This window comes from Eleutherodactylus coqui, chromosome 1, assembly GCF_035609145.1.
Source record: "Eleutherodactylus coqui strain aEleCoq1 chromosome 1, aEleCoq1.hap1, whole genome shotgun sequence".
Classification (NCBI taxonomy): domain Eukaryota; kingdom Metazoa; phylum Chordata; class Amphibia; order Anura; family Eleutherodactylidae; genus Eleutherodactylus; species Eleutherodactylus coqui.
Window position 1 is genome coordinate 361,145,778 of NC_089837.1, and position 25,944 is coordinate 361,171,721.

A 25,944-nucleotide genomic window follows, 5' to 3' on the forward strand; every position below is an offset into this window, starting at 1 on the left:
CGCCGATGCTCGCTAAGGCTTTCATTTGTGAAAATCAGGGCAATTCAAGAAAGTGATGGGAACGACACAGAAACGGATAGGGCAGGCGAGGGGCTACATGTTGGGCTGCATCTCAAGTTCCCAGGTCCCACTATTAAGCCACAATAGCAGCAAGAGTGGCCCCCCCAACAACTTTAACATCTGAAAAGCCCTCATTAGCAATGCATACCTTAGCTAAGCACCACACTACCTCCAACAAAGCACAATCACTGCCTGCATGACACTCCGCTGCCACTTCTCCTGGGTTACATTCTGCCAAATCCCCCCCCCCACGACCCAGTGTCCATAGCGCACACCAAACTGTCCCTGCCCAGCCTTCAGCTGCCATCATGCCACGCCACCCTCATGTCTATTTATAAGTGCGTCTGCCACAGGAAAAGCAGGCACACACTGCAGAGGGTTGGCACGGCTAGGCAGCGACCCTCTTTAAAAGGGGTGGGGCGATAGCCCACAATGCTGTACAGAAGCAATGAGAAATCCAATCCTGTGCCACCTCCATCTGGAGCTGCACACATGGGCATAGCAATGGGGAACCTATGTGCCACACACTATTCATTCTGTCAAGGTGTCTGCATGCCCCAGTCAGACCGCGGTTTTTTATAAATAGTCACAGGCAGGCACAACTCCGCAATGGGAATTCCGTGTGCGCCCACAGCATGGGTGGCTCCCTAGAACCCACCGGCTGTACATAAATAAATCCCATTGCATTGCTCATCACAGCTGAGGTAGTAATGTCATGTTTAATGCAGGTGGGCTTCGGCCCACACTGCATGCCCCAGTCAGACTGGGGTTCTTTAGAAGTGGAAACAGATGCATTTACAACTCCCTGTGGACCCACAGCATGGGTGGGTGCCAGGAAGCCACCAGCGGTACATAAATATATCCCATTGCATTGCCCATAACAGCTGAGGTAGTAATGTCATGTTTAATGCAGGTGGGCTTCGGCCCACACTGCATGCCCCAGTCAGACTGGGGTTCTTTAGAAGTGGAAACAGATGCATTTACAACTCCCTGTGGACCCACAGCATGGGTGGCTCCCTGGAACCCACCGGCGATACATAAAAATATCCCATTGCATTGCCCATCACAGCTGATGTTATGTCAGCTGTAATGCAGGTGGGCAAAAAATTAATTGGATTACACTGTAGGCGAGGGCCCACAAAAATTGGTGTACCAACAGTACTAATGTACCTGAGAAAAATTGCCCATTCCCAAGCGAGAGGGCAGGTGAAACACATTAATGGCTTTGGTTAATGTGGCTTAATTGGTAACTAGGCGTGGAGGCAGCCCAGTTAAAATAAAAATTGGTTGAGGTGAAAGTTTCAACGCTTTAATGAGCATTGAAACATAAAAATTGTTTAGAAAAATTATATGACTGAGCCTTGTGGGCCTAAGAAAAATTGCCCGTTCGGCGTGATTATGTGAGGTTTCAGGAGGAGGAGCAGGAGGAGGAGGATGAATATTATACACAGATTGATGAAGCTAAAAGGTCCCCGTTTTGGATGGTGATAGAGAACGATGCTTCCATCCGCGGGTGCAGCCTACGTATTACTTAGGTATCGCTGCTGTCCGCTGGTGGAGAAGAGAAGTCTGGGGAAATCCAGGCTTTGTTCATCTTGATGAGTGTAAGCCTGTCGGCACTGTCGGTTGACAGGTGGGTACGCTTATCCGTGATGATTCCCCTAGCCACACTAAACACACTCTCTGACAAGACGCTAGCCGCAGGACAAGCAAGCACCTCCAGGGCATACAGCGCGAGTTCAGGCCACGTGTCCAGCTTCAACACCCAGTAGTTGTAGGGGGCAGAGGCGTCAACGAGGACGGTCGTGCAATCGGCTACGTACTCCCTCACCATCCTTTTACAGTGCTCCCGCCAACTCAGCCTTGACTGGGGACCGGTGACACAGTCTTGCTGGGGAGCCATAAAGCTGTCAAAGGCCTTAGAGAGTGTTCCCCTGCCTGCGCTGTATATGCTGCCTGATCTCTGCGCCTCTCCTGCTACCTGGGCCGCGGAAATGCGCCTTCGGCCACTAGCGCTGTCGGATGGGAAGTTTACCATCAGTTTGTCCACCAGCGCCCTGTGGTATAGCATCATTCTCGAACCCCTTTCCTCTTCGGGAATGAGAGTGGAAAGGCTCTCCCTATACCGTGGATCGAGCAGTGTGTACACCCAGTAATCCGTAGTGGTCAGAATGCGTGTAACGCGAAGGTCACGAGAAAGGCATCCTAACATGAAGTCAGCCATGTGTGCCAGGGTACCTGTACGCAACACATGGCTGTCCTCACTCGGAAGATCACTTTCAGGATCCTCCTCCTCCTCCTCCTTTGGCCATACACGCTGAAAGGATGACAGGCAAGCAGCATCTGTACCCTCAGCAGTGGGCCAAGCTGTCTCTTCCCCCTCCTCCTCATGCTCCTCCCCCTCCTCCTCCTCCTCCTCTGGCCATACACGCTGAAAGGATGACAGGCAAGCAGCATCTGTCCCCTCAGCAGTGGGCCAAGCTGTCTCTTCCCCCTCCTCCTTATGCTCCTCCCCCTCCTCCTCAACGCGCTGAGATATAGACATGAGGTTGCTCTGACTATCCAGCGACATATTGTCTTCCCCCGCCTCTGTTTCCGAGCGCAAAGTGTATGCCTTTATGCTTTGCAGGGAACTTCTCAAGAGGCATAGCAGAGGAATGGTGACGCTAATGATTGCAGCATCGCCGCTCACCATCTGGGTAGACTCCTCAAATTTTCCAAGGACCTGGCAGATGGCTGCCAACCAGGCCCACTCTTCTGTAAATAATTGAGGAGGCTGACTCCCACTGCGCCGCGCAAGTTGGAGTTGGTATTCCACTATAGCTCTACGCTGCTCATAGAGTCTGGCCAACATGTGGAACGTAGAGTTCCACTGTGTGGGCACGTCGCACAGCAGTCGGTGCACTGGCAGATTAAACCGATGTTGCAGTGTCCGCAGGGTGGCAGCGTGCGTGTGGGATTTGCGGAAATGTGCGCAGAGCTGGCTCACCTTTCCGAGCAGGTATGACAAGCGTGGGTACCTTTTCAGAAAGCGCTGAACTACCAAATTAAAGACATGGGCCAGGCATGGCACGTGCGTGAGGCTGCCGAGCTGCAGAGCCGCCACCAGGTTACGGCCGTTGTCACACACGACCATGCCCGGTTGGAGGCTCAGCGGCGCAAGCCAGCGGTCGGTCTGCTCTGTCAGACCCTGCAGCAGTTCGTGGGCCGTGTGGCTCTTCTCTCCTAAGCTGAGTAGTTTCAGCACAACCTGCTGACGCTTGCCCACCGCTGTGCTGCCACGCCGCGTGACACCGACTGCTGGCGACGTGCTGCTGCTGACACATCTTGATTGCGAGACAGAGGTTGCGTAGGGGGAGGAGGAGGGTGGTTTAGTGGAGAAAGCATACACCCCCGCAGATACAAACACCGAGCTGGGGCACGCAATTCGGGGGGTGGGTAGGACGTGAGCGGTCCCAGGCTCTGACTCTGTCCCAGCCTCCACTAAATTCACCCAATGTGCCGTCAGGGAGATATAGTGGCCCTGCCTGCCTGTGCTTGTCCACGTGTCTGTTGTTAAGTGGACCTTGGCAGTAACCGCGTTGGTGAGGGCGCGTACAATGTTGCGGGACACGTGGCCGTGCAGGCCTGGGACGGCACATCGGGAAAAGTAGTGGCGACTTGGAACCGAGTAGCGCGGGGCCGCCGCCGCCATCATGCTTTTGAAAGCCTCCGTTTCCACAAGCCTATACGGCAGCATCTCCAGGCTGATCAATTTGGCAGTTTGCACGTTTAACGCTTGCGCGTGCGGGTGCGTGGCGTCGTACTTGCGCTTGCGCTCAAACAGTGGCGCTAGCGACGTCTGGACGCTACGCTGAGAGACATTGCTGGATGGGGCCGAGGACAGCGGAGGTGAGGGTGTGGGTGCAGGCCAGGAGACGGTAGTGCCTGTGTCCTCAGAGGGGGGTTGGATCTCAGTGGCAGGTTGGGGCACAGGGGGAGAGGCAGTGGTGCAAACCGGAGGCGGTGAACGGGCATCGTCCCACCTTGTGGGGTGCTTGGCCATCATATGCCTGTGCATGCTGGTGGTGGTGCCTCCCCAGCTGATCTTGGCGCGACAAAGGTTGCACACCACTGTTCGTCGGTCGTCAGGCGTCTCTGTGAAAAACTGCCACACCGTAGAGCACCTTGACCTCTGCAGGGTGGCATGGCGCGAGGGGGCGCTTTGGGAACCAGTTGGTGGATTATCCGGTCTGGCCCTGCCTCTACCCCTGGCCACCGCACTGGCTCGGCCTGTGCCCACACCCTGACTTGGGCCTCCGCGTCCTCGCCCGCGTCCACGTCCACATCCTCTAGGCCTACCCCTTCCCCTCAGCATGGTGTATTAGCAGTAGTGCAGAAACAGAACGCTGTAATTAAATGTGCCGCTTATTGGCCTGTGGTTGGAGGCTGACTTCGTTTACGGAACCCCAGGAAATAATTTGGCGCACGCCTGCTGTAACACTTAGCTGACTGCGTATTTATTTGGAGAACTACTACCCCCAGCAGACACGGACCCAGAATACTGAGCACAGTGACAGGCAGGCCAAATAGATTTTTTTCCAATATTTTTTGGAAAAGGACCACACTGCGTATATTCAATCTATAATATATGTCTTCTGGCCCTGCCTACACAATTCTGTCCCTGCAGTGTGTCACGGAACTGCAGTGTTGCACTGTTATTAACTGCAACAGAGCGGTGATTTCAGAGCCAGGAAATAATTTGACGCAAGCCTGCTGTAACACTTAGCTGGCTGCGTATTTATTTGGAGAACTACTACCCCCAGCAGACACGGACCCAGAGGACTGAGCACAGTGACAGGCAGGCCAAATAGATTTTTTTCCAATATTTTTTGGAAAAGGACCACACTGCGTATATTCAATCAATAATATATGTCTTCTGGCCCTGCCTACACAATTCTGTCCCTGATGTGTGTGTCACGGAACTGCAGTGTTGCACTGTTATTAACTGCAACAGAGCGGTGATTTTAGAGCCAGGAAATAATTTGGTGCAAGCCTGCTGTAACACTTAGCTGGCTGCGTATTTATTTGGAGAACTACTACCCCCAGCAGACACGGACCCAGAACACTGTGCACAGTGACAGGCAGGCCAAATAGATTTTTTTCCAATATTTTTTGGAAAAGGACCACTGCGTATATTCAATCAATAATATATGTCTTCTGGCCCTGCCTCCACACTTCTGTCCCTGGACTATTACTGCAGGGCGCAATGCTCTGCACGGCCGATATACCAAAAAAAAAAAAAAGTGCAACACTGCTAAAAGCAGCCTCCACACTACTGCACACGGTTAGATGTGGCCCTAAGAAGGACCGTTGGGGTTCTTGCAGCCTACAATAACTCCTAACGCTCTCCCTGCCTCCACACTTCTGTCCCTGGACTATTACTGCAGGGCGCAATGCTCTGCACGGCCGATATACCAAAAAAAAAAAAATGTGCAACACTGCTAAAAGCAGCCTCCACACTACTGCACACGGTGAGATGTGGCCCTAAGAAGGACCGTTGGGGTTCTTGAAGCCTACACTAACTCCTAACACTCTCCCTACAGCAGCTCCAACACGATACCACTGTCCCTGATCTCTGTCACAACGCATCTGAGGCGAGCCGCGGGAGGGGCCAATTTTTATACTCGGGTGACACCTGATCTCCCCAGCCACTCACTGCAGGGGGGTGGTATAGGGCTTGAACGTCGCAGGGGGAAGTTGTAATGCCTTCCCTGTCTTTCAATTGGCCAGAAAAGCGCGCTAACGTCTCAGACATGAAAGTGAAAGTAACCCGAACATCGCGTGGTACTCGAGTAACGAGCATCCCGAACACGCTAATACTCGAACGAGTATCAAGCTCGGACGAGTACGTTCGCTCATCTCTATTAATCACCCTTTTCAAGCATAAAATTCTAACATCATCATCTTATATTTATACAAAATCTTTAACTCACAATTTCATACAGACGCTGCTGGCAGGGGCCATCTTTGGATGATGATGTTAGAATTTTATGCTTGAAAAGGGTGATTAACGAAGATCGCCGAAACGCATTGTATTTGATATTGCTAATAAAATTACATTGTACGGACCGCTGCGTCTTTTTCTGAATCCCTGGAGTCTGCGAGCGCGGGTTTTCTTTTGCTTTTATATGGTGCTTCATATCACAGCCGGTTTGAAGGCTGTTAACCCACTGACGACTCTCTGGTGATCCGGATTCAAGACCCAGGGTGGTGTGATAGACGAACGTGAATAGAAGGTGCCGGTGGACTCTCGGGGCAGGGAGTTCCATTGGGCACCAGGTGAGTCCATTCTATATTCACCAATATTGAAATCATCGTGAAATAGTAGGCGCTGATTTTGTTTTTTCATATGTTGCTGTCTGTTTGTGGCAATATGAGTTGCAAGCCACAAATGGGAGGGTCATTGTGGTTACCATTAAATGTCTTCCCCTGGCTAACATCTTGGTGGCTCTATAGCACTGTGTAAGGTTTATGAACAGAGGGTACAGCTCTATCCAAATGTTCGCTAAGTAAACATAAAGTGTTTAGAAAAATGGTTGCAAATGTTTTAAGAACTGATTATTTTAATTGGCAAGGACTTCAGGATAAACTACATTTTCAGTGTTCCAACTTCCATCTGAGCGTACTCTTTGAACTGTACGCCGCCCACGGCTTGGTCTTCCACGTTTTAGGGACATGGCAACAGTCAAACTGGTAAGCACTAGATATGAACTTCACTTAGCAATTCTTGACTCTCCCTAGAGGCACTGCTGGCTGAAGCACAACAGCACCGCTAGACTTAACATAGGAACTTTGACCTTGCCTGACAGTCACTCAATATATCATACTCAAATTTTATGATTTTACGGTGGTGGTGAGGATGTCACAAATCTAATGACTCCAAAATCATCCACCAAAGGTGACGCAAAGGGGTCAAATTGTGGTTCAAGAAAAGATTTACTATTTTTCAAAGTTAGCTCTTTTAGGGTGCAGTCAGAGGAGCGATTTCGTAGTGCATCTATAGGCGCACTAAAAAAATTCTTAGCTTAGCTCCGCCCCCCCATCCTGTCCCTCGTCCGCAGCCAGCAATGGGAGGAGGCGGGATAGGGTAGCACTTAGCCCCGCCCTCTCCTATTGCAATCAGCCGGAAGGGAGGAGAGAAGAGGGAGGGAGTTTAGCAGTCACACTGCTAAACTCCCTCCCACCTCTCTTCTCCAGCCACTGTCATTGGCTCCCATAGGAGCCCATGCAGCACCTGACTGATTCCGGACCAAAAGATAGTTCCAGGACTATCTTTTAGGCCCGACCTAAAAGCACCCGGCGCTATATTGGCTGGCCGGGTGCTTTTACGTCGCAGGAATATCGCCATGTGATCTGATGCATATATTGTAATAACTGTAACATTATCTCATTAGGTTTCACAGAGCATGGCATCACTGTGTACCTCCATTTCTATTTATTTTAATGTAGTAATTGTGATACTTTGTCGGCCATATGCTTTATCTAGTATTGGAGCTTCATAGTTTTCTAGAAACCAATTTTTTCCCCCAGTCTTTAACCCCTTTGACCTGGGGATTTCTTTTGTTACATTGACATACAGTAACTGTAACATACTTTAAAAGCAGGTATAGGAAGCTCAAAGCCTTGTACAATGAATAGATAAGGGGTGCATACATATGTATTTGTGGTACCTGATGCTCCATTTTCTCTTTTCATTAGTAACTCCTTTAAATACTGTTTTGTTTTGTTAGACAGGACAGAACATACGAAGCCATGAATTTGACACAGATAGAGAAGAGTGTTCTCCACTGTATTAACTCCTCCTCACCAAAATCATTAAAAAAAACTTCGAGAGAATCTGTAACAATCTCTATACCTTATCTGTATAAAAGCTCTAACTACTCCACGAGTTGGTATAAGGTATGTAAACTATTATTCATGGCATACTGTAAAGTATAACATAGCTCTAAACCAGTGATCTCCAACCTGTGGCTATAGAGCTGTTAGGACATTACAGCTACCAGCTTTGGGTCCAGGTTTAAGCATAGGGCAAATAGATCACTTGTATCGGGCCCGCTGGTGATGACAATGCATTGCTTTCAACTATGTTCGCGTCCTCTGGACAAAGTTGAAAATTTTAAGCAGTAAGAAGTCTTCCCTGCAGCAAAAAAGAAGCTTTCTAACTCCTTCTCCCTGCCAGCATTGAAGAGGAAGGCTTCAATGTGGGCAAGAGAACGCTGTTTGTAGACAGATCCAACCTATTGTAGAGACTGCAAATTCAGCCCATCGTAACTACCAGCTCTGTGTCTTTCGGAGATGCAGCTGTCATGCCGCCACAAAACGCTATGGTGAGCGCTAATTTTATTATCATTATTTGTGGCTGGCAATTAATTGTGATTTGTTTTGTTTGGACGCCAGCACCCTTGGGCACAGTTTGTAGTCGTGAGTGGTGAGGTGTGGAATAATACAGAGACACAGATATTTTGCTTAAATTGTTGCAACCACGATATTATTAAATAAGGCAGTGAGATGGGGTCGTTTTCTTCATCACATTTAGTGCATAATAACTGATACACAAATAGCAACAATGTAGACACCTTTGTCTAACTCATCCATATACTGTGAGCTTACTCTGGATTTCTTTTCTCTATACCTCTGTGTATTTATATCTCTTTATTTCTTTATCTCCATCTCTTCATATTTACATCTCTTTTACTTTTGTCTCTCCTCATGTATTTTTCTCTTGTTTCTCTCTTTCTCTCACTCTCACAGCTGTTCTTTGTTTCTTTTCACTTCTCTCTCCTGCCTGGCACTTTCTTATCTCCTGCAGGTTGCTTTTTTTCTGTATCTCGCTCTCTCTCTGCCTGGCACTGCTCTTCTTGGCGCTCCTCTGCCTGTCACCTCTCTTTTCTCACTACTCTTTACTCTCTTTACTTATTGCTTAAACTTATTCCGCCTCTACTCTCTGGCACTTGCTTTGCCTGGTGCGTCTCACTCACTCCTGTGACCGTTGCCCTCTATTTATCATCTCTGTCACCTGACCAGTTTGTCTGCAGCCAATCACAACCTTTCTGGTTGCTAGGCTACCTTCCTCATCTGAGTCTCTATGCATTTTTTCTGTATTGTGCAGCTGGCTAATAAACGTCCTAACTGGTTGCTTGGTTACCTGCATCCCTTGTGTAAACTGACTCAGATTAAACCATAGGGCCAGTTATTATATTACCGATCCCCATAACTAAACAGTGCTCTGTAGTGCCTGTTTTCCAGGTCACTACACGGCCACTAACTCTTAAAAGGTTCTGGGCTGCTTGCAGCAAACCTCTACTTTTCTGGTAAAAGAAGGGACGATGTCAGCCCCTTAGGAGAAGAAAGACCGACTCCACAGGACATTCAGAAGTAGTTCTAAAAGAGACTAAAGTGCACCCTGCAATAATCACTCAGCTGGACAAAGTGAGGTCCTTGACCAGCGTTTCTTTCTAAACTTAAGTCCAACAGATTACGTTTTGAGGATCTCCTATAGTAAGAACACCTGTGGCAATGTCTGAGGCACTGATATTAATTACCTCTCCTGTGCAATCCTGAAAACATGACCTGTTGGGGTGCCTTGAGGACTGGAGTTTGGAAACACTGGCCTCGACACACTGCTGCTGTCTTACACAGCAAGAAGTCTCTGAGGGCTTCCACCCACTGGCGATATTTTCTTTCTTGTCCTGCGAGAGCACGAGAAAAATCTCGCATCACAGCGCAAGAAAGAGGCCGGTATAGAACCGACATATCGCAAGTGCTTTCAATGGGGCTAGCGACAGCAGCGCTAGCCCCATTGAAAGCATAGGGAGAATGCCGGGGACTTCTGCCACAGCTGTGACAGCTGTGAGAGCTGTGGCAGGAGTTTCCTTCATCCCCGCGGGGATCGCGAGGATGAAGGAATCCTCTGCCACAGCTGTCACAGCTGTGGCAGAAGTCTGCAGCATTCTATTCTATTGCTTTCAATGGGATCGGCACTGCTGCCGATCCCATTGAAATCAATGGTTTCGGCCAAGCCCCGCAGAATGATTATCGGGGAAGGGCTTGAAATATAAGCTCTTCCCTGATAATCATCAATAAGTGTGAAAAAAAAATGTAAAAAAATCGTACTCACCTCTCCTGCGCTCAGCCGCATCCTCCTGCTGGCTCCCCGTCACTGCTATGAAGCTCTTTCAGCAGTCGGGGATTTAAACATCCCCGCCTCCTGAAAGAGCTGTGCAAATTGGCTGAGGGCTCAGCCAATAGCAGCTACTGCTTAGCTATTGGCTAAGCGCTCAGCCAATCACACATAGCTCTTAGCTATTCATTCATAAGAATATAGCTATTCATAAATGAATAGCTAAGGGCTATGTGTGATTGTCTGAGTGCTCAGCCAATAGCTAAGCAGTAGCTGCTATTGCCTGAGCCCTCAGCCAATCTGCATAGCTCTTTCAGGAGGCGGGGATTTTTAAATCCCCGACTGCTGAAAGAGCTTCATAGCAGTTTCGGGGAGCCAGCAGGAGGACGCGGCTGAGTGCAGGAGAGGTGAGTATGATTTTTTACATTTTTTTTTCACACTTTTGGCAGATTATCGGGGAAGGGCTTATATTTCAAGCCCTTCCCCGATAATCATTCCGCATGGCTTGCAGAAAGTAGTGCTTTCAATAGGATCGGCAGAAGCCGATCCCATTGAAAGCAATGGAATAGAATGCCGGGGACTTCTGCCACAGCTGTGGCAGAGGATTCCTTCATCCCCGCGTCATGCCGATTTTTTTTTTGCACTGCGATGCGAGACTTTAACTTTAGAATCGCATCGCAATGGAGAAAATATCGCCAGTGGGTGGGAGCCCTGAATGAGGTGAAATAGTGTTCAGCCAAGGACCCTTTGTCTGTTCTTCCCAAAGAAATCTATATATATAAAATTGAATGTATGCGTGTCTGTGTGTGTGTCTTTCTGTCTGTATGCGTGTCTGTTCGTCCTTTATGCGCTACTACACCATTCATCCGATCGCCATGAAACTTTGGGAAGTTGTTGAGTACACTCCTGGAAAGATTATAGGCATAGTAAATTTATGCTATGATAAATGGCGCGCGTGCGAGCGTCGTCGACAGTTACGACCCCCCTCGTAGATCGTTCAATTTCCATCATTGACACTAATTTTCTCGCTTCCCAATGTCGTAGAAACATGTAATTTGGCACGAGCATTGATTATGTCATAAATAGAAAAAGCTAATGTGTCCCAACTCGATTATTCAATTCTAAGCGCAAAAGAATTAGCGTCCAAATTTTACGTACGGAATCTAATTCTCTCACTTTCCAATATCATAGAAACTTGAAATTTGGCACAAGCATTGATTATGTCATAAATAGGAAAAGTTAATAGGTCCCAACTCGATTATTTAATTCTAAGCACAAAAGAATTAGCGTCCAAATTTTACATACGGAATCTAATTTTCTCACTTCCCAATATCATAGAAACTTAAAATTTGGCATGAGCATTGATTATGTCATAAATAGGAAAAGTTAATGGGTCCCAACTCGATTATTCAATTCTAAGCGCAAAAGAATCAGCGTCCAAATTTTACGTACGGAATCTAATTTTCTCACTTCGCGATGTCATAGAAACTTGAAATTTGGCCCAAGCATTGATTATGTCATAAATAGGAAAAGCTAATGGGTCCCAACTCGATTATTCGATTCTAAGCGCAAAAGAATTAGCATCCAATTTTACGTACGGAATCTAATCCTCTCACTTCCCAATGTAATTTGGCATGAGCATTGATTATGTCATAAATAGGAAATGTTAATGGGTCCCAATTCGATTATTCAATTCTAAGCGCAAAAGAATTAGCGTCCAAATTTTACGTACGGAATCTAATTCTCTCACTTCCCAATGTAATAGAAACTTGAAATTTAGCACGAGCATTGATTATGTCATAAATAGGAAAAGCTAATAGGTCCCAACTCGATTATTCAATTCTAAGCGCAAAAGAATTAGCATCCAAATTTTACGTACGGAATTTAATTTTCTCACTTCCCAATATCACAGAAACTTGAAATTTGGCACGAGCATTGATTATGTCATAAATAGGAAAAGTTAATGGGTCCCAACTCGATTATTCAATCCTAAGCGCAAAAGAATTAGCGTCTAAATTTTACGTACAGAATCTAATTTTCTTGCTTTCCAATGTCATAGAAAATTGAAATTTGGCACGAGCATTGATTATGTCATAAATAGGAAAAGTTAATAGGTCCCAACTCGATTATTCAATTCTTAGCGCAAAAGAATTAGCGCCCAAATTTTACGTACGGAATCTAATTTTCTCGCTTCCCAATGTCATAGAAACTTGAAATTTGGCACGAGCATTGATTATGTGATAAATAGGAAAAGTTAATGGGTCCCAACTCGATTATTCAATTCTATGCGCAAAAGCGTGCAGAATGTAATTTTCTCACTTTCCAATGTCATAGTAACGGGAAATTTGGCACGAGCATTGATTATGTCATAAATAGGAAAAGTTAATGGGTCCCAACTCGATTATTCAATCCTAAGCGCAAAAGAATTAGCGTCCAAATTTTATGTACAGAATGTAGCGTCCAAATTTTACGTACGGAATCTAATTTTCTCGCTTCCCAATGTCATTAAAACTCGAAATTTGGCACGAGCATTGATTATGTGATAAATAGGAAAAGTTAATGGGTCCCAACTTGATTATTCAATTCCATGCGCAAAAGAATTAGCGTCCAAATTTTACGTTCAGAATCTAATTCTCTCTCTTCACGTTGTCATAGAAACTTGAAATTTGGCCCGAGCATTGATTATGTCATAAATAGGAAAAGCTAATGGGTCCCAACTCCATTATTCAATTCAATGCGCAAAAGAATTAGCGTCCAAATTTTACGTATGGAATGTTATTTTCTCACTTTCCGGTGTCATAGAAACGGGAAATTATTTATCTTACTGCTGACGTAACATGAAAGCTGCACTGTGATTGGTTGTTATATTTTATACTGCTGAGGTAACATATAAGCTGCGCTGTGATTGGGTGTTATATATTATACCACTGAGGTAACCTAAAAAAGCTGCGCTGTGATTGGTTGTTATCTAGATATATAAAAACGAATGTATGTATGTCTGTATTCGCACCAACGCGCGACGGGTAAGCTAGTGCTAAATATAATTCAGTCATATTAATGAATGTCCTGAATTACCCATTACCATATATACAAACATGTTAGGGCTCATTCACATCTACTTTTGCTATTTTTATTTGAATTCTGTCTGGCTGTTCCATTTTGAGAGCAGAAAAATAGAACTGAAACGAAAAAAAGTGTTGAATTCAATGGGTTTTCAAAAACAAAATGATTTCCGTTTGATTCCATTCTGTTTAAAAAAAAAAAACTATAATGGAACACAATCAAACAGAATTTGTTTTTTTGAAAACACATCAAAATCAATGGGGACAAATGCTGAAATATTTGCAGAACACACCGTTTCAGTACCTCTTTTCTTCTCCACAAATGTATATAGCATGTGCAGGTGTGAACAAGCCCTTTGTGTTAATTAGTGTGGTTAGGTTGTGGTATATAACTGCAATTACCACAAAACTGCATCAAACTATAGCGGCTCATGTAAAATTACGGCTAAATTAGAGAACATGTTTTTATGATAATTGCATCAAAAACAACTTGACTGCACTGTCTGATTCAGGATTTGTAACTATAGGCAGCAGTCTAGGTTGGTACTGTAGGCTGATTGTTATTGAAGTGAATGAGACTCAGCCTGCAGTACCAACCTGAACCACTGAGCAATGTATGGAGTGGTTTGCTTCCTGCAGCAAAAACTGCTAGGGCAACCCATTGAGGGCTCAGTAACACAGGCGCATCGGTGCCCGTGTTACTGTGTGATGGCAATCCCAGTATATAAATCTTTGTGTATTGGGATTTGGGGCCTTACGGGGAATTGTTAATTCAAATGCTTTAACTCTGGTTTGATTCAGCTATAGAAGTGTACGTACACAATACACAGTTACACAATAGTATGAGGCAATGCTTATATGAAATATCTGTTTTTCATAACTCTGCTGACAAAGATGAAAGTTAGCAATTTAGCCGTAACCAACATGTATAAATATATTTGACTGTCCAGCTGCATGCACTAATACGGAACTAGGAATCAGACAATCAACCGCATCCGAGACGGACTACCGTTTTTTGATTACCGCAAAAATACCCCAGCGATTTTACTGGAAACAGATGCAAATAACATGGGCGGTCTATGCAATTACTAATTCATGAAATAGCCTCCAATCATATCGGTTTGACACACGTGGGGCGAGACAGCCCATTCCACTCTCCAGAGTGCCACCACGTGACAGGCAATACCAGATGACCGGATGAAGGAAGACGCTTATCCAATAATCAATCAACACATTGTGTCTATGTAATTCTTGCCTGCCCCAAAAGGGCTGTGTTTGATGTGCCTTGATGTGCCTTATAAAGCTTTGTTACACTCCAAGAATAAACAGGAAGTTACTTTTTCTTGAACTTGGGTCAGACTGAGTTTCTTCTGGGAGACAGTGCACTGTCCGATACCTTATCAATCAATCTGGAAGGGTGTGATCATTCCTAATTGAGTAGGCCGTGGTTCCAAAAACAGGAAGGTTCTACGACATCTGGTGGAGAATGCGGGCAGCGTGATCGATTAGGATCCAAAGAAGCCCGGACACAAGGCACCGGACAGACAACCTTGGATCTAGTGGGCCCATCATCAGAACACGGTGAGATAAATTAATTATCTATACCTGTGTGGCTAGGTTCAGGTTTGCCTGTGTTGTGCCTAGGCCGGACACCTTGGAGCCATACAACAGGTACTTCTTTAAGTCTCGATCACGTGGAAAGAACCTGTTATATAATATATAGAGGAATGATTACATGCCTGTCGTTTTGAGAGTACTGGTCGGTTGGCAAGGTCAGTGAATTGCTTTAAGGGAGAGGAAGTCCCCGCAGGGGCCCCTGCTCGGTCAGGCTTGGTGTCTAAAGCCTTAGAGACAGGGGGGCCTGACGTGGTAGTTTGACTAGGAGGTCCTTGCTCGGGTCAGGTTTGGTGTCTAAAACCTTAGAGTCAGGAAACGGTCAAACGTCTGGACAGGCACCGCTGTTCCGGTAAAGTCTGGTAATAGACCTAGGAGGGGGGCCTGCCAGACAGTATCCCGAGGGGTAGTTTAGACCAAACCAGCCGTACTGGTGCTCCGTCTATTTGTCTGTTTGTCTATGGTATGAGAATACCACACATGTCTTGCCCGCATTCTCCACCAGATGTCGTAGAACCTTCCTGTTTTTGGAACCACGGCCTACTCAATTAGGAATGATCACACCCTTCCAGATTGATTGATAAGGTATCGGACAGTGCACTGTCTCCCAGAAGAAACTCAGTCTGACCCAAGTTCAAGAAAAAGTAACTTCCTGTTTATTCTTGGAGTGTAACAAAGCTTTATAAGGCACATCAAGGCACATCAAACACAGCCCTTTTGGGGCAGGCAAGAATTACATAGACACAATGTGTTGATTGATTATTGGATAAGCGTCTTCCTTCATCCGGTCATCTGGTATTGCCTGTCACGTGGTGGCACTCTGGAGAGTGGAATGGGCTGTCTCGCCCCACGTGTGTCAAACCGATATGATTGGAGGCTATTTCATGAATTAGTAATTGCATAGACCGCCCATGTTATTTGCATCTGTTTCCAGTAAAATCGCTGGGGTATTTTTGCGGTAATCAAAAAACGGTAGTCCGTCTCGGATGCGGTTGATTGTCTGATTCCTAGTTCCGTATTAGTGCATGCAGCTGGACAGTCAAATATATTTATACATGTTGGTTACGGCTAAATTGCTAACTTTCATCTTTGTCAGCAGAGTTATGAAAAACAGATATTTCATATAAGCATTGCCTCATACCATTGTGTAACTGTGTATTGTGTACGTACACTTCTATAGCTGAATCAAACCAGAGTTAAAGCATTTGAATTAACAATTCCCCGTAAGGCCCCAAATCCCAATACACAAAGATTTATATACTGGGATTGCCATCACAACTGCAGATAGCAGACGGCCGTACCTGAAGACGGACGTCTCTGCAGCGTCGGGAGAAAGAACATGTGTTCTTTCATCAGCACTGCAGAGAGACGTCCGTCTTCAGGTATGGCCGTCTTCTAAGGCCTCATGTCCACGGGGAAAATCAGGCCCGCTACGGATTCTACATGGAGAATCCGTAGCGGGTCCCTCCTGCCCCGCGGACATGAGCGCTTAAAATGAGAATTACCTCACCCGCAGCGGACGGGGCAGGTCTTCACCTCTTCATGGCCGGATCTTCTTTCTTTGGCCGGTGGATGTGCTCGGCACGCCGGCCGCGCGCCGCGCGCATGCGCCGGGCACATCCGCCTGGCCGAAGAAAGAAGATCCGGCCGTGAAGAAGAGAAGAACTGCCCGGTCCGCTGCGGGTAAGTTAATTCTTATTTTATGTCTCCTGCGCATCCATAGGCTTCAATAGAAGCCTGCGGGAGCCGTCCCTGCGGGAGACCCGCATGAAAATGGAGCATGGTCCAGATTTTTTCATGCTCCATTTTTTTAAAATTCCGTTTTATTGACCATTGCGGGTATTTATCTACCTGCGGGTGGTCAATGCATCCCTATGGGATGCGGATCTGCATGCAGGTGATCCGCTGTGGATTTTAAATCCTATTTTGCCCGTGGACATGAGGCCTAACTGTCAGTCACACGGGCGCATCGGCGCCGGTGTACGGGTGCCGATGCGCCCGTGTGACTGAGCCCTTAAGGTAAAATTGAGAGTAGTCATTAGTTGTCCAGGGAGTATTAAGAATCTTGTTATTTTTTCTTGATAAAATTATTCATTTTAATGATACAATGCTTTTTTGGAAGAGGAGTTTTTCACTTTTTGTTGCATCCCTACATTCTCACAGCCATTCTTTTTTTACTTCGCCATTGACATAGGAGTTTGATAGTTATTTTTTTGTGGAATGAGCTGCATTTTCTGTGGCACCTATCTTGTTTTTTTTTTTTGGGGGGGGGGGGGAATGGAGGGATTAGGGTACTTTCACACGCTGGGAATCCCCGTGGTCGAACTGCGAACTGTTCCATCTCTGGACTAAATTGAACAGCGCCGGGCAGACCCCATTGAGTATAATGGCGTCTGCCTGCTTTTCACCCAGCTGCCTGGTTTTAGGGATGGAAGAAAAAGCGCTGCATGCTCCCGCTGTAGGTTCCAATGCAGATGTGAAACCACCCTTAGGACTCGGTCAGATGAGCGTTTTTCTTTTTGCGTGCCTATGTGTGCAAAAGAATGCGCTACACGGATGTGCAAAATGCGCGTGACCAAAGCTCTGTGCTTTTTTTTTCACGTGCCCAAAAGCAGGCTTTCAACGGGTAAGGTTTCAGATCCCCTTTTACTTGAGCGGCTGTGCTTGCAAAAGCGCAGCTGCTCCACAAAGGTCACCTCATCATTGAACTTTGTGACAGCACTGTCACAGTGTTCAGTGATGATGGGACTCCCTTCGGGCACAAAAGATTCCCGTGCCACAGCAGTGGCAGAGGACCGCGATGCTATCTCATTGCTTTTGAAAGCAATGGGAAGAAGGCAACCCCCTGCAGTGATGATTTTCAGGGGGTGGCTTAAAATATAAGCCCTACCCCGAAAATCATCCCTAACTGTTAAAAAAAAGAAAAAAATTGAACCCACCTAGAAGTGCTGTCCGGCTCTTCTCCCCCATCCCCGGCAGCCTTCATCTGTATTCTGGTGGCTGGGGACTGAAAAATGTGAGGGAGTGTGATAATTATATCAGGAAATTTTGTTAAATATCAATTCTTGAATATAATCTCGAGAGACTACCATTAAACAGACTATCATCTACGCCAGTGTTTCCCAACTCCAGTCCTCATGACTTCCAACAGGTCATGTTTTCAGGATTTCCTCAGTTTTGCACATGTGATGTAATTATTGCTGGTGCCTCAGACACTGCCACAGGTGTTCTTACTACAGGATATCCTGAAAACATGACCTGTTGGGGGCCGCTGAGGACTGGAGTTGAAAACCTCTGATCTAGGCTATGTTGGAAGGTTATTGGCAATATATTACACATTTTAACAATCAATGTGATAAAATACATACTGTTTGTTTTTTTTAGGACTGTAAAGAATTTGTGAAGAATAGAAGTGAAATATCATTCAAATCCCTAAAGCAAGCGGACTCAGCTGTATACATGTACACTATCACTCATATGTACAATGCGAAAAACTACAGTGCATGTGGAAAGATAAGGCTTATAGTGAAAGGTAACCCAACTATTGTATACCATAGTATAATAACTTTCAAGATTTCCTAATTTATGTAAATTCTTTTCCAGCAGCAGCAGTATGAAGGACATTTTACAGCATTAACGAGCAGTGTTGCTGTTAATTTAGCTCTAGGGTGAAACAGTAGAACACTAGAGATGAGCAAATATACTCGGGTGAAAAGATTCGGGGGGCGCAGGGGGGCGGGGGGAGGCGTGGTGGAGCGGGGGGTAGCAGCGGGGAACAGGGGGGAGCCCTCTCCCTCTCCCCCCCGCTGCAACCCCCCACTCACCCACGGCGCCCCCCAAATCTTTTCGCCCGAGTACGGAAGTACTCGAAAATCGCGGCGCTCGGGCGAAAAAGGGGCGTGGCCGAGTAGGTTCGCTCATCTCTATAGAACACTTATCAGAAGCTGCTGCAGTATCTCTATGTTCCTCTGCAGCTGCTCTCCCATTCCTGCCCTCCTCTCTACTTTGACTTGTGTAGGAAACACTGTAACTGGCTCTTTCATTAAAAATAAATGCTACAAATCTGTCTCCTTCTGATCTGTCTCCTTTCCACTCCAAGTATAAATTTTATCAATTAATTGAGTGATCAGTAGAAAAGGCAATGGGCAGAGGAGTAAGTAAAGATAACGAAAAACAACATTTTTTTCTGTAATAGGCTATATAACCATGTTTCTTCATCCTGTTGTACAATTGGTGTATGAAAAAAAAGTTAAATAATGCTCCTTAAATATCAACACTTTGATTTTGAGGGCTTATTCCGATGTGCGTATATCGGTCGGGTTTTCACGCTGTCTCTCTCTGCAGGGGGAGGAGTTGGGCTGGGCCGAAAGCAGTGCACTGAGCTCCTGCCCCCTCCTTGCCCTTCACCACTATTTGCAATGGGAGGGGCGGAACCTAGCTCCGCCCACCCCTCCCTTTGCAAACCATGACAAGGGGAGTAGATGGGGGGGGGGGGGGGGGGGGGCTCAGTACACTGCTCCCGGCCTGCCTCCTCCCCCTGCAGAGAGGGACAGTATATATCGGCTGGGCGTGAAAACCCGGCCGATATACGCACATCGGAATAAGCCCTCAACCTGTGCTGTACATATGACTGCTGGAATCTGATTGCTGTTATGGAAAGCTCCTCTAGTTTTGAGCTGTAGTAGCGTACATCATTTAGGGTGGATTCACACATGGCAGATTTCCTGCAGAAATTTCTGCAACCATCCCAATTGGCCCATTCACCTGAAGGGGTCTTGCAGAAATCCCTGTACTTGGCACCAAAACAATCTGACAAGTTCCCCAAGCCATTATATGCACAGAAAGTCCTTGTTGTGTGGCTGCTGATGTCTCACTAGGCCAATGCGCAGTACCTGATGGTGTGAACAGGAGTGTAGTGGAAAGACTGGCTTGAGTCAGTGCTGGCAGCACAGGTGCATTAACTAATATGCATTAGTGGGATTCATAAATTTACATTGATTACATTTGGTCGCTGCAGTAAATAAAAAACATTTTTTTCTAGTGAAATACAAATGAGCACAGCAAATATACTGTCACTAAATTCTTTTCTTAACATCTTTAAGAGTCACTGTCAGTTTTTCCTATAATAATGTCATAAAAAATAATTTTTGTATAAAAATATTCATTTTTGGTATTTTACCGAATGAGCTCCATTAAAATGACCCTCCAGGCCTCCAGGAGAAACAAAGATGGCTGAACCGCTTTTCTAAGTACCTGATGCACACTGTGCATATTGTCGATCGGTAATCTAAGACACTTCATTCTGCTCTGACTGGCCAGCACTGGGTAATTAAAGGAGATGTAGAAGCTAAAGGCCCTTTTAGACGGGATGATATCGTTGGTAGTTGTTCACAATTCCATGCTTCTGTGGGGTTTTGAATGCTAGTCGTCCCGTGTAAAAGCATGCAGAGACTGCAGAGAGTCCTCCAGTTTCAGCATGCTTGAAAACCAAACAACTAGCCATTCAGTGTAAACAGCAGTCGTTCAGTACTTAACTGCCGCTGCTTACTGTGAATGGAGAGGGGCGGGGAAGAGCGGGCAGAGAACTCTCCTCCAGCCACTCCACCTCCATGATGGCCGCACTGTGACCGATCTAGCGATACTTACTCCTGTGTAACAGCACAGGGGCAAGTATACAAGGAGACGGGTGTCGGGCATCGCTTGCCCGACTCTTACCCCGTGTAAATGGGCCTTTAGCCTAATGATGTACAGTGTACATCAGGTAGTCAAAGAAGCTGGTGAAACGATCTTTGTTTTTGGACTGGAGTGTTGCTTTGACCCAAGCTGTGCTCGGGTAAAAGGAAAAAGCCATTACCTGAGCACAGCTGTAAAGTGAATGTGGGGAAGTCACTAATTAAGGGCTGTGGCTTCCCCTGCAACTACCCCCTGCTGCGAGGACTGGCATTGGAGTTCTTAAGGAAATGTTTTTTTTATTTCATATTTTCTCTTATCTGCTTTCAAAAAATCATAGCTCTTTTTTTTTCTGTGAACGTAGCTGTCTGAGTGCTTGTTTTTTGCAGGACAAGTTGTATTTCTCAGAGGTATCATATAATGTACTGGAAAACATTTGCATATTTTGAAGTGGATTGAAATAGAAAAAAAATCACAATTATGCCATTTTTTGGGGGCGGGGGGGTCTTATTTTTACATCATACATACCTTGGCAAAAATGATATGATACATTTATTTAGTAGGTCAGAATGAGGGCTTATTCACAGGAGCGTATATCGGCTGCCGTTTTCACAGTCGACCTATATACGCTACCATCTGAGCTGTCTTTCCCCTTCTCTCCCCTTCACTGTCTCTCTGCCTCTCTCCTCTCCTCCAGCTGTTTGAAATAGGAGGGGGCGGGGTGGAGATAAAACCCAACCCTGTCCCGCCCCCTCCTATTTCTGGCTGTAGGGAGGGGGTGGGAGGTTATCTCTGCCCCAGCCCCACCCCCTCCCATTGCAAATAGCTGGAGGGGAGGAGAGTGGCAGAGAGTGGGCAAGGGGGAGGGAAGGGAATAGACAGCTCAGATGGTAGCGTATATCGGCTGGCCGTGAAAACAGTGGCCGATTTACGCTCCTGTGAATAAGCCCTCACAAAGATACTAAATTTATATAAACATTTTTTTTTTGTTTTTATTAAAAATAAAATTCTATTGCTATCTTCTGAATACCATAACTTTTTTATTTTTCTGCCAATGTAGTGGTGTGAAGGCTTGGTTTTTGAGAAACCACCCATGGTTTCAGTTGGTATCATTTTGAGTTACATACGTCTTTTGGATGTTTTTTTTAAATTAAATTTTACATTGCAGATGAGATTACAAAAAATGCAATTCTGTTTTTATTTTGAACGGTGTTCAGCATGCAGACAAAAACATTTTAGTATTTATTTTTAATAATGAAGAAACTTTATTTCACCTTTTTACATTGATGCTGCGAGGTAAAAATCACTGCATGCTCTATTTTTTTGCGTCCCTCGGAACGCATCACCCATTATTTTCAATGGGACAGTCAAAAACATTGCATACTATACGATGTGCACGTGAGTGCGATGTGATGTTTCCTATTGAATAAACTCGGACTCACTTGCCGATTCTCCAGTGCATGTGAAGCAAGAGGCGGAGGATTGGAATTTACCTGAATTGATGCGGGGTGTTATTGTATCAAAAACATCTCATGCCCGTTGACTAGTGCGATATCGGGCTGTATTTCTCAACCCAATATTGCGCTCACTCGTGTGAATGTAGCCTCACTAAGCAGGAAAAATAAGGCTCCTACATAATCAACTTTTCCAGGTTAATGGGACTATTATGGTTGTTACTTGTTTATTACTATTTGGCTAGTAAGGTATTTGTTTACTAATATAATTCAGAATTACCTGTATTCTGTTTTTAACAATTATAGGTAATAGAGAAAATACAAGACCGATAATTCTAGGTGGTGAGATTGTAACAACAATAGTAGAACTTGGTAAGTATCATCTAATAACTTAGTGTGAATTTGAATAATATGGATGCAGTGCAGCATAATATTAAAACCTAGGGCTAACAAAACACACATAAATCCCACAAGGTCCTACCATGTAAGGTATAGAGCCGTGGGTAGAGAGCAGAACACACTATAATAGAAGTATACTCCAAAAGTATCAACTAGGACAAGTGTCACTGCAGCCTGATTGTTCATTTACAGACCCAACGACTTGACCAAAAGTGTGCAATTAGCATCATCAATTAGATAATATTCTTTTAGTTATATCACTACTAGCTGATATACCCAGCTTCACCCAAGTTAATTTGGTACAGGTGTTTACGTGTTGTTCGCATGGAAAATTGAAGTCAAGCTTACTTTAGAGGAACCGAGGAATAAAATATGTATAAACATAGAGGAACGTTAGATTCCCCTTAAGCTGCATGTATCGATGTCCCCGTGTAGAATGTGGCACCCCTCCCGCTCTCCTCACTTAGGACCTAAATTTCACGTTCGCACAACACCGGGAAGTTACATTACATAGGGGTGCACTTACTTTTGCAATTGGTATTGAATAATTGAGTTGTGACCCCTTTACTTTTCCTATTTAGAACCTTGCTTATTAGAGATGAGCGAACGTACTCGTCCGAGCTTGATACTCGTTCGAGTATTAGCGTGTTCGAGATGCTCGTTACTCGTGACGAGTACCACGCGATGTTCGAGTTACTTTCACTTTAATCTCTGAGACGTTAGCGCGCTTTTCTGGCCAATAGAAAGACAGGGAAGGCATTACAACTTCCCCCTGCGACGTTCAAGCCCTATACCACCCCCCTGCAGTGAGTGGCTGGCGAGATCAGGTGTCACCCGAGTATAAAAATCGGCCCTTCCCGCGGCTCGCCACAGATTTGTTCTGACATAGAGGAGGGAAAGTGCTGTTGGTGCCGGAGCTGCTATAGGGAGAGTGTTAGGAGTATTGTAGGCTTCAAGAACCCCAACGGTCCTTCTTAGGGCCACATCTAACCGTGTGCAGTACTGTGGAGGCTGCTTTTTGCAGTGTTGCACATTTTTTTTTTGTATATCGGCCGTGCAGAGCATTGCGCCCTGCAGTAATTATTCATACTCCAGGGCCAGAAGTGGTGGTTAGGCAGGGACAGAAGACACATATTGTGAGGCAGGGACAGAACACATATATTGTGAGGCAGGGACAGAAGACATTTATTGAATATAGGCAGTGGGCCTTTGCCAAAACATTTGGGGAAAAAAATCTATTTGGGCTGCCTGTGACTGTCCTCAGTATTCTGGGTCTGTGCTGGGTGTAGTAGTCCTCCTAATTCATACGCAGCCAGCTAAATATTACAGCAGGCTTGCGCAAAATTATTTCCTGGGTCTGTGTTGGCTGTTAAATCACCGCTGTATTCCAGTCCACAGTGCAACACTCTGCAGTTATTTGACATACTCCAGGGCCAGTAGCTGTGACGCAGAGAGAGAAGAGATATATTTATTGAATATAGGCAGTGGACCTTTGCCAAAACATTTGGGGAAAAATATCTATTTGGGCTGCCTGTGACTGTCCTCAGTGTTCTGGGTCTCTGCTGGGTGTAGTAGTCCTACTAATTCATACGCAGCCAGCTAAGTGTTACAGCAGGCTTGCGCAAAATTATTTCCTGGCGTTCCATAAGCGAAGTCAGCCTCCAACCACAGGCCAATAAGCGGCACATTTAATTACAGCGTTCTGTTTCTGCACTACTGGTAATACACCATGCTGAGGGGTAGGCCTATAGGACGTGGACGCGGGCGAAGACGCGGAGGCCCAAGTCAGGGTGTAGGCACAGGCCGAGCCAGTGCGGTGGCCAGGGGTAGAGGCAGGGCCAGACGGAATAATCCACCAACTGTTTCCCAAAGCGCCCCCTCGCGCCATGCCACCCTGCAGAGGTCAAGGTGCTCTACGGTGTGGCAGTTTTTAACAGAGACGCCTGACGACCGACGAACAGTGGTGTGCAACCTTTGTCGCGCCAAGATCAGCTGGGGAGCCACCACCACCAGCATGCACAGGTATATGATGGCCAAGCACCCCACAAGGTGGGACGAAGGCCGTTCACCGCCTCCGGTTTGCACCACTGCCTCTCCCCCTGTGCCCCAACCTGCCACTGAGATCCAACCCCCCTCTGAGGACACAGGCACTACCGTCTCCTGGCCTGCACCCACACCCTCACCTCCGCTGTCCTTGGCCCCATCTAGCAATGTCTCTCAGCGCAGCGTCCAGACATCGCTAGCGCCACGCACCCGCACGCTCAAGCGTTAAATGTGCACACTGCCAAATTGATCAGCCTGGAGATGCTGCCGTATAGGCTTGTGGAAACGGAGGCTTTCAAAAGCATGATGGCGGCGGCGGCCCCGCGCTACTCGGTTCCCAGTTGCCACTACTTTTCCCGACGTGCCGTCCCAGCCCTGCACGACCACATCTCCCGCAACATTGTACGCGCCCTCACCAACGCGGTTACTGCCAAGGTCCACTTAACAACAGACACGTGGACAAGCACAAGCGGGCAGGGCCACTATATCTCCCTGACGGCACATTGGGTGAATTTAGTGGAGGCTGCGACCGAGTCAGAGCCTGGGACCGCTCACGTCCTACCCACCCCCCGAATTGCGTGCCCCAGCTCGGTGGTGGTATCTGCGGCGTTGTATGCTTCCTCCACTAAACCACCCTCCTCCACCTCCTACGCAACCTCTGTCTCGCAATCAAGATGTGTCAGCAGCAGCAGCACGTCGCCAGCAGTCGGTGTCGCGCGGCACAGCAGCACAGCGGTGGGCAAGCGTCAGCAGGTTGTGCTGAAACTACTCAGCTTAGGAGAGAAGAGGCACATGGCCCACGAACTGCTGCAGGGTCTGATAGAGCAGACCGACCGCTGGCTTGCGCCGCTGAGCCTCCAACCGGGCATGGTCGTGTGTGACAACGGCCGTAATCTGGTGGAGGCTCTGCAGCTCGGCAGACTCACGCACGTGCCATGCCTGGCCCATGTCTTTAATTTGGTGGTTCAGCGCTTTCTGAAAAGCTACCCACACTTGTCATACCTGCTCGGAAAGGTGCGCCAGGTCAGCGCACATTTCCGCAACTCCAAGACGGACGCTGCCACCCTGCGGACCCTGCAACATCGGTTTCATCTGCCAGTGCACCGATTGCTGTGCGACGTGCCCACACGGTGGAACTCTACGCTCCACATGTTGGCCAGGCTCTATGAGCAGCGTAGAGCTATTGCGGAATACTAACTCCAACATGGGCGGCGTAGTGGGAGTCAGCCTCCTCAATTCTTTACAGAAGAGTGGGCCTGGTTGGCAGACATCTGCCAGGTCCTTGGAAACTTTGAGACAGCATGTCGCTGGATAGTCAGAGCACCCTCATGTCTATATCTCAGCGCGTTGAGGAGGAGGAGGAGGAGGGGGAGGTGCATGAGGAGGAGGGGGAAGAGAAGCTTGGCCCACTGCTGAGGGTACACATGCTGCTTGCCTGTCATCCTTTCAGCGTGTATGGCCAGAGGAGGAGGAGGAGGAG

General features: G+C 46.6%; 1 protein-coding gene across 1 annotated transcript in view; it reads left to right on the forward strand.

The window, feature by feature from the left end:
• The window catches only part of LOC136594939 (uncharacterized), a 96,570-nt gene that overhangs the window by 49,188 nt on the left and 21,438 nt on the right, over positions 1 to 25,944 (forward strand). The window contains exons 7-9 of the mRNA XM_066588692.1: positions 7,833 to 8,001; positions 18,283 to 18,430; positions 22,329 to 22,394. Coding sequence (XP_066444789.1) covers positions 7,833 to 8,001; positions 18,283 to 18,430; positions 22,329 to 22,394 — 383 coding nt within the window. The remainder of the gene's footprint in view (positions 1 to 7,832; positions 8,002 to 18,282; positions 18,431 to 22,328; positions 22,395 to 25,944) is intronic.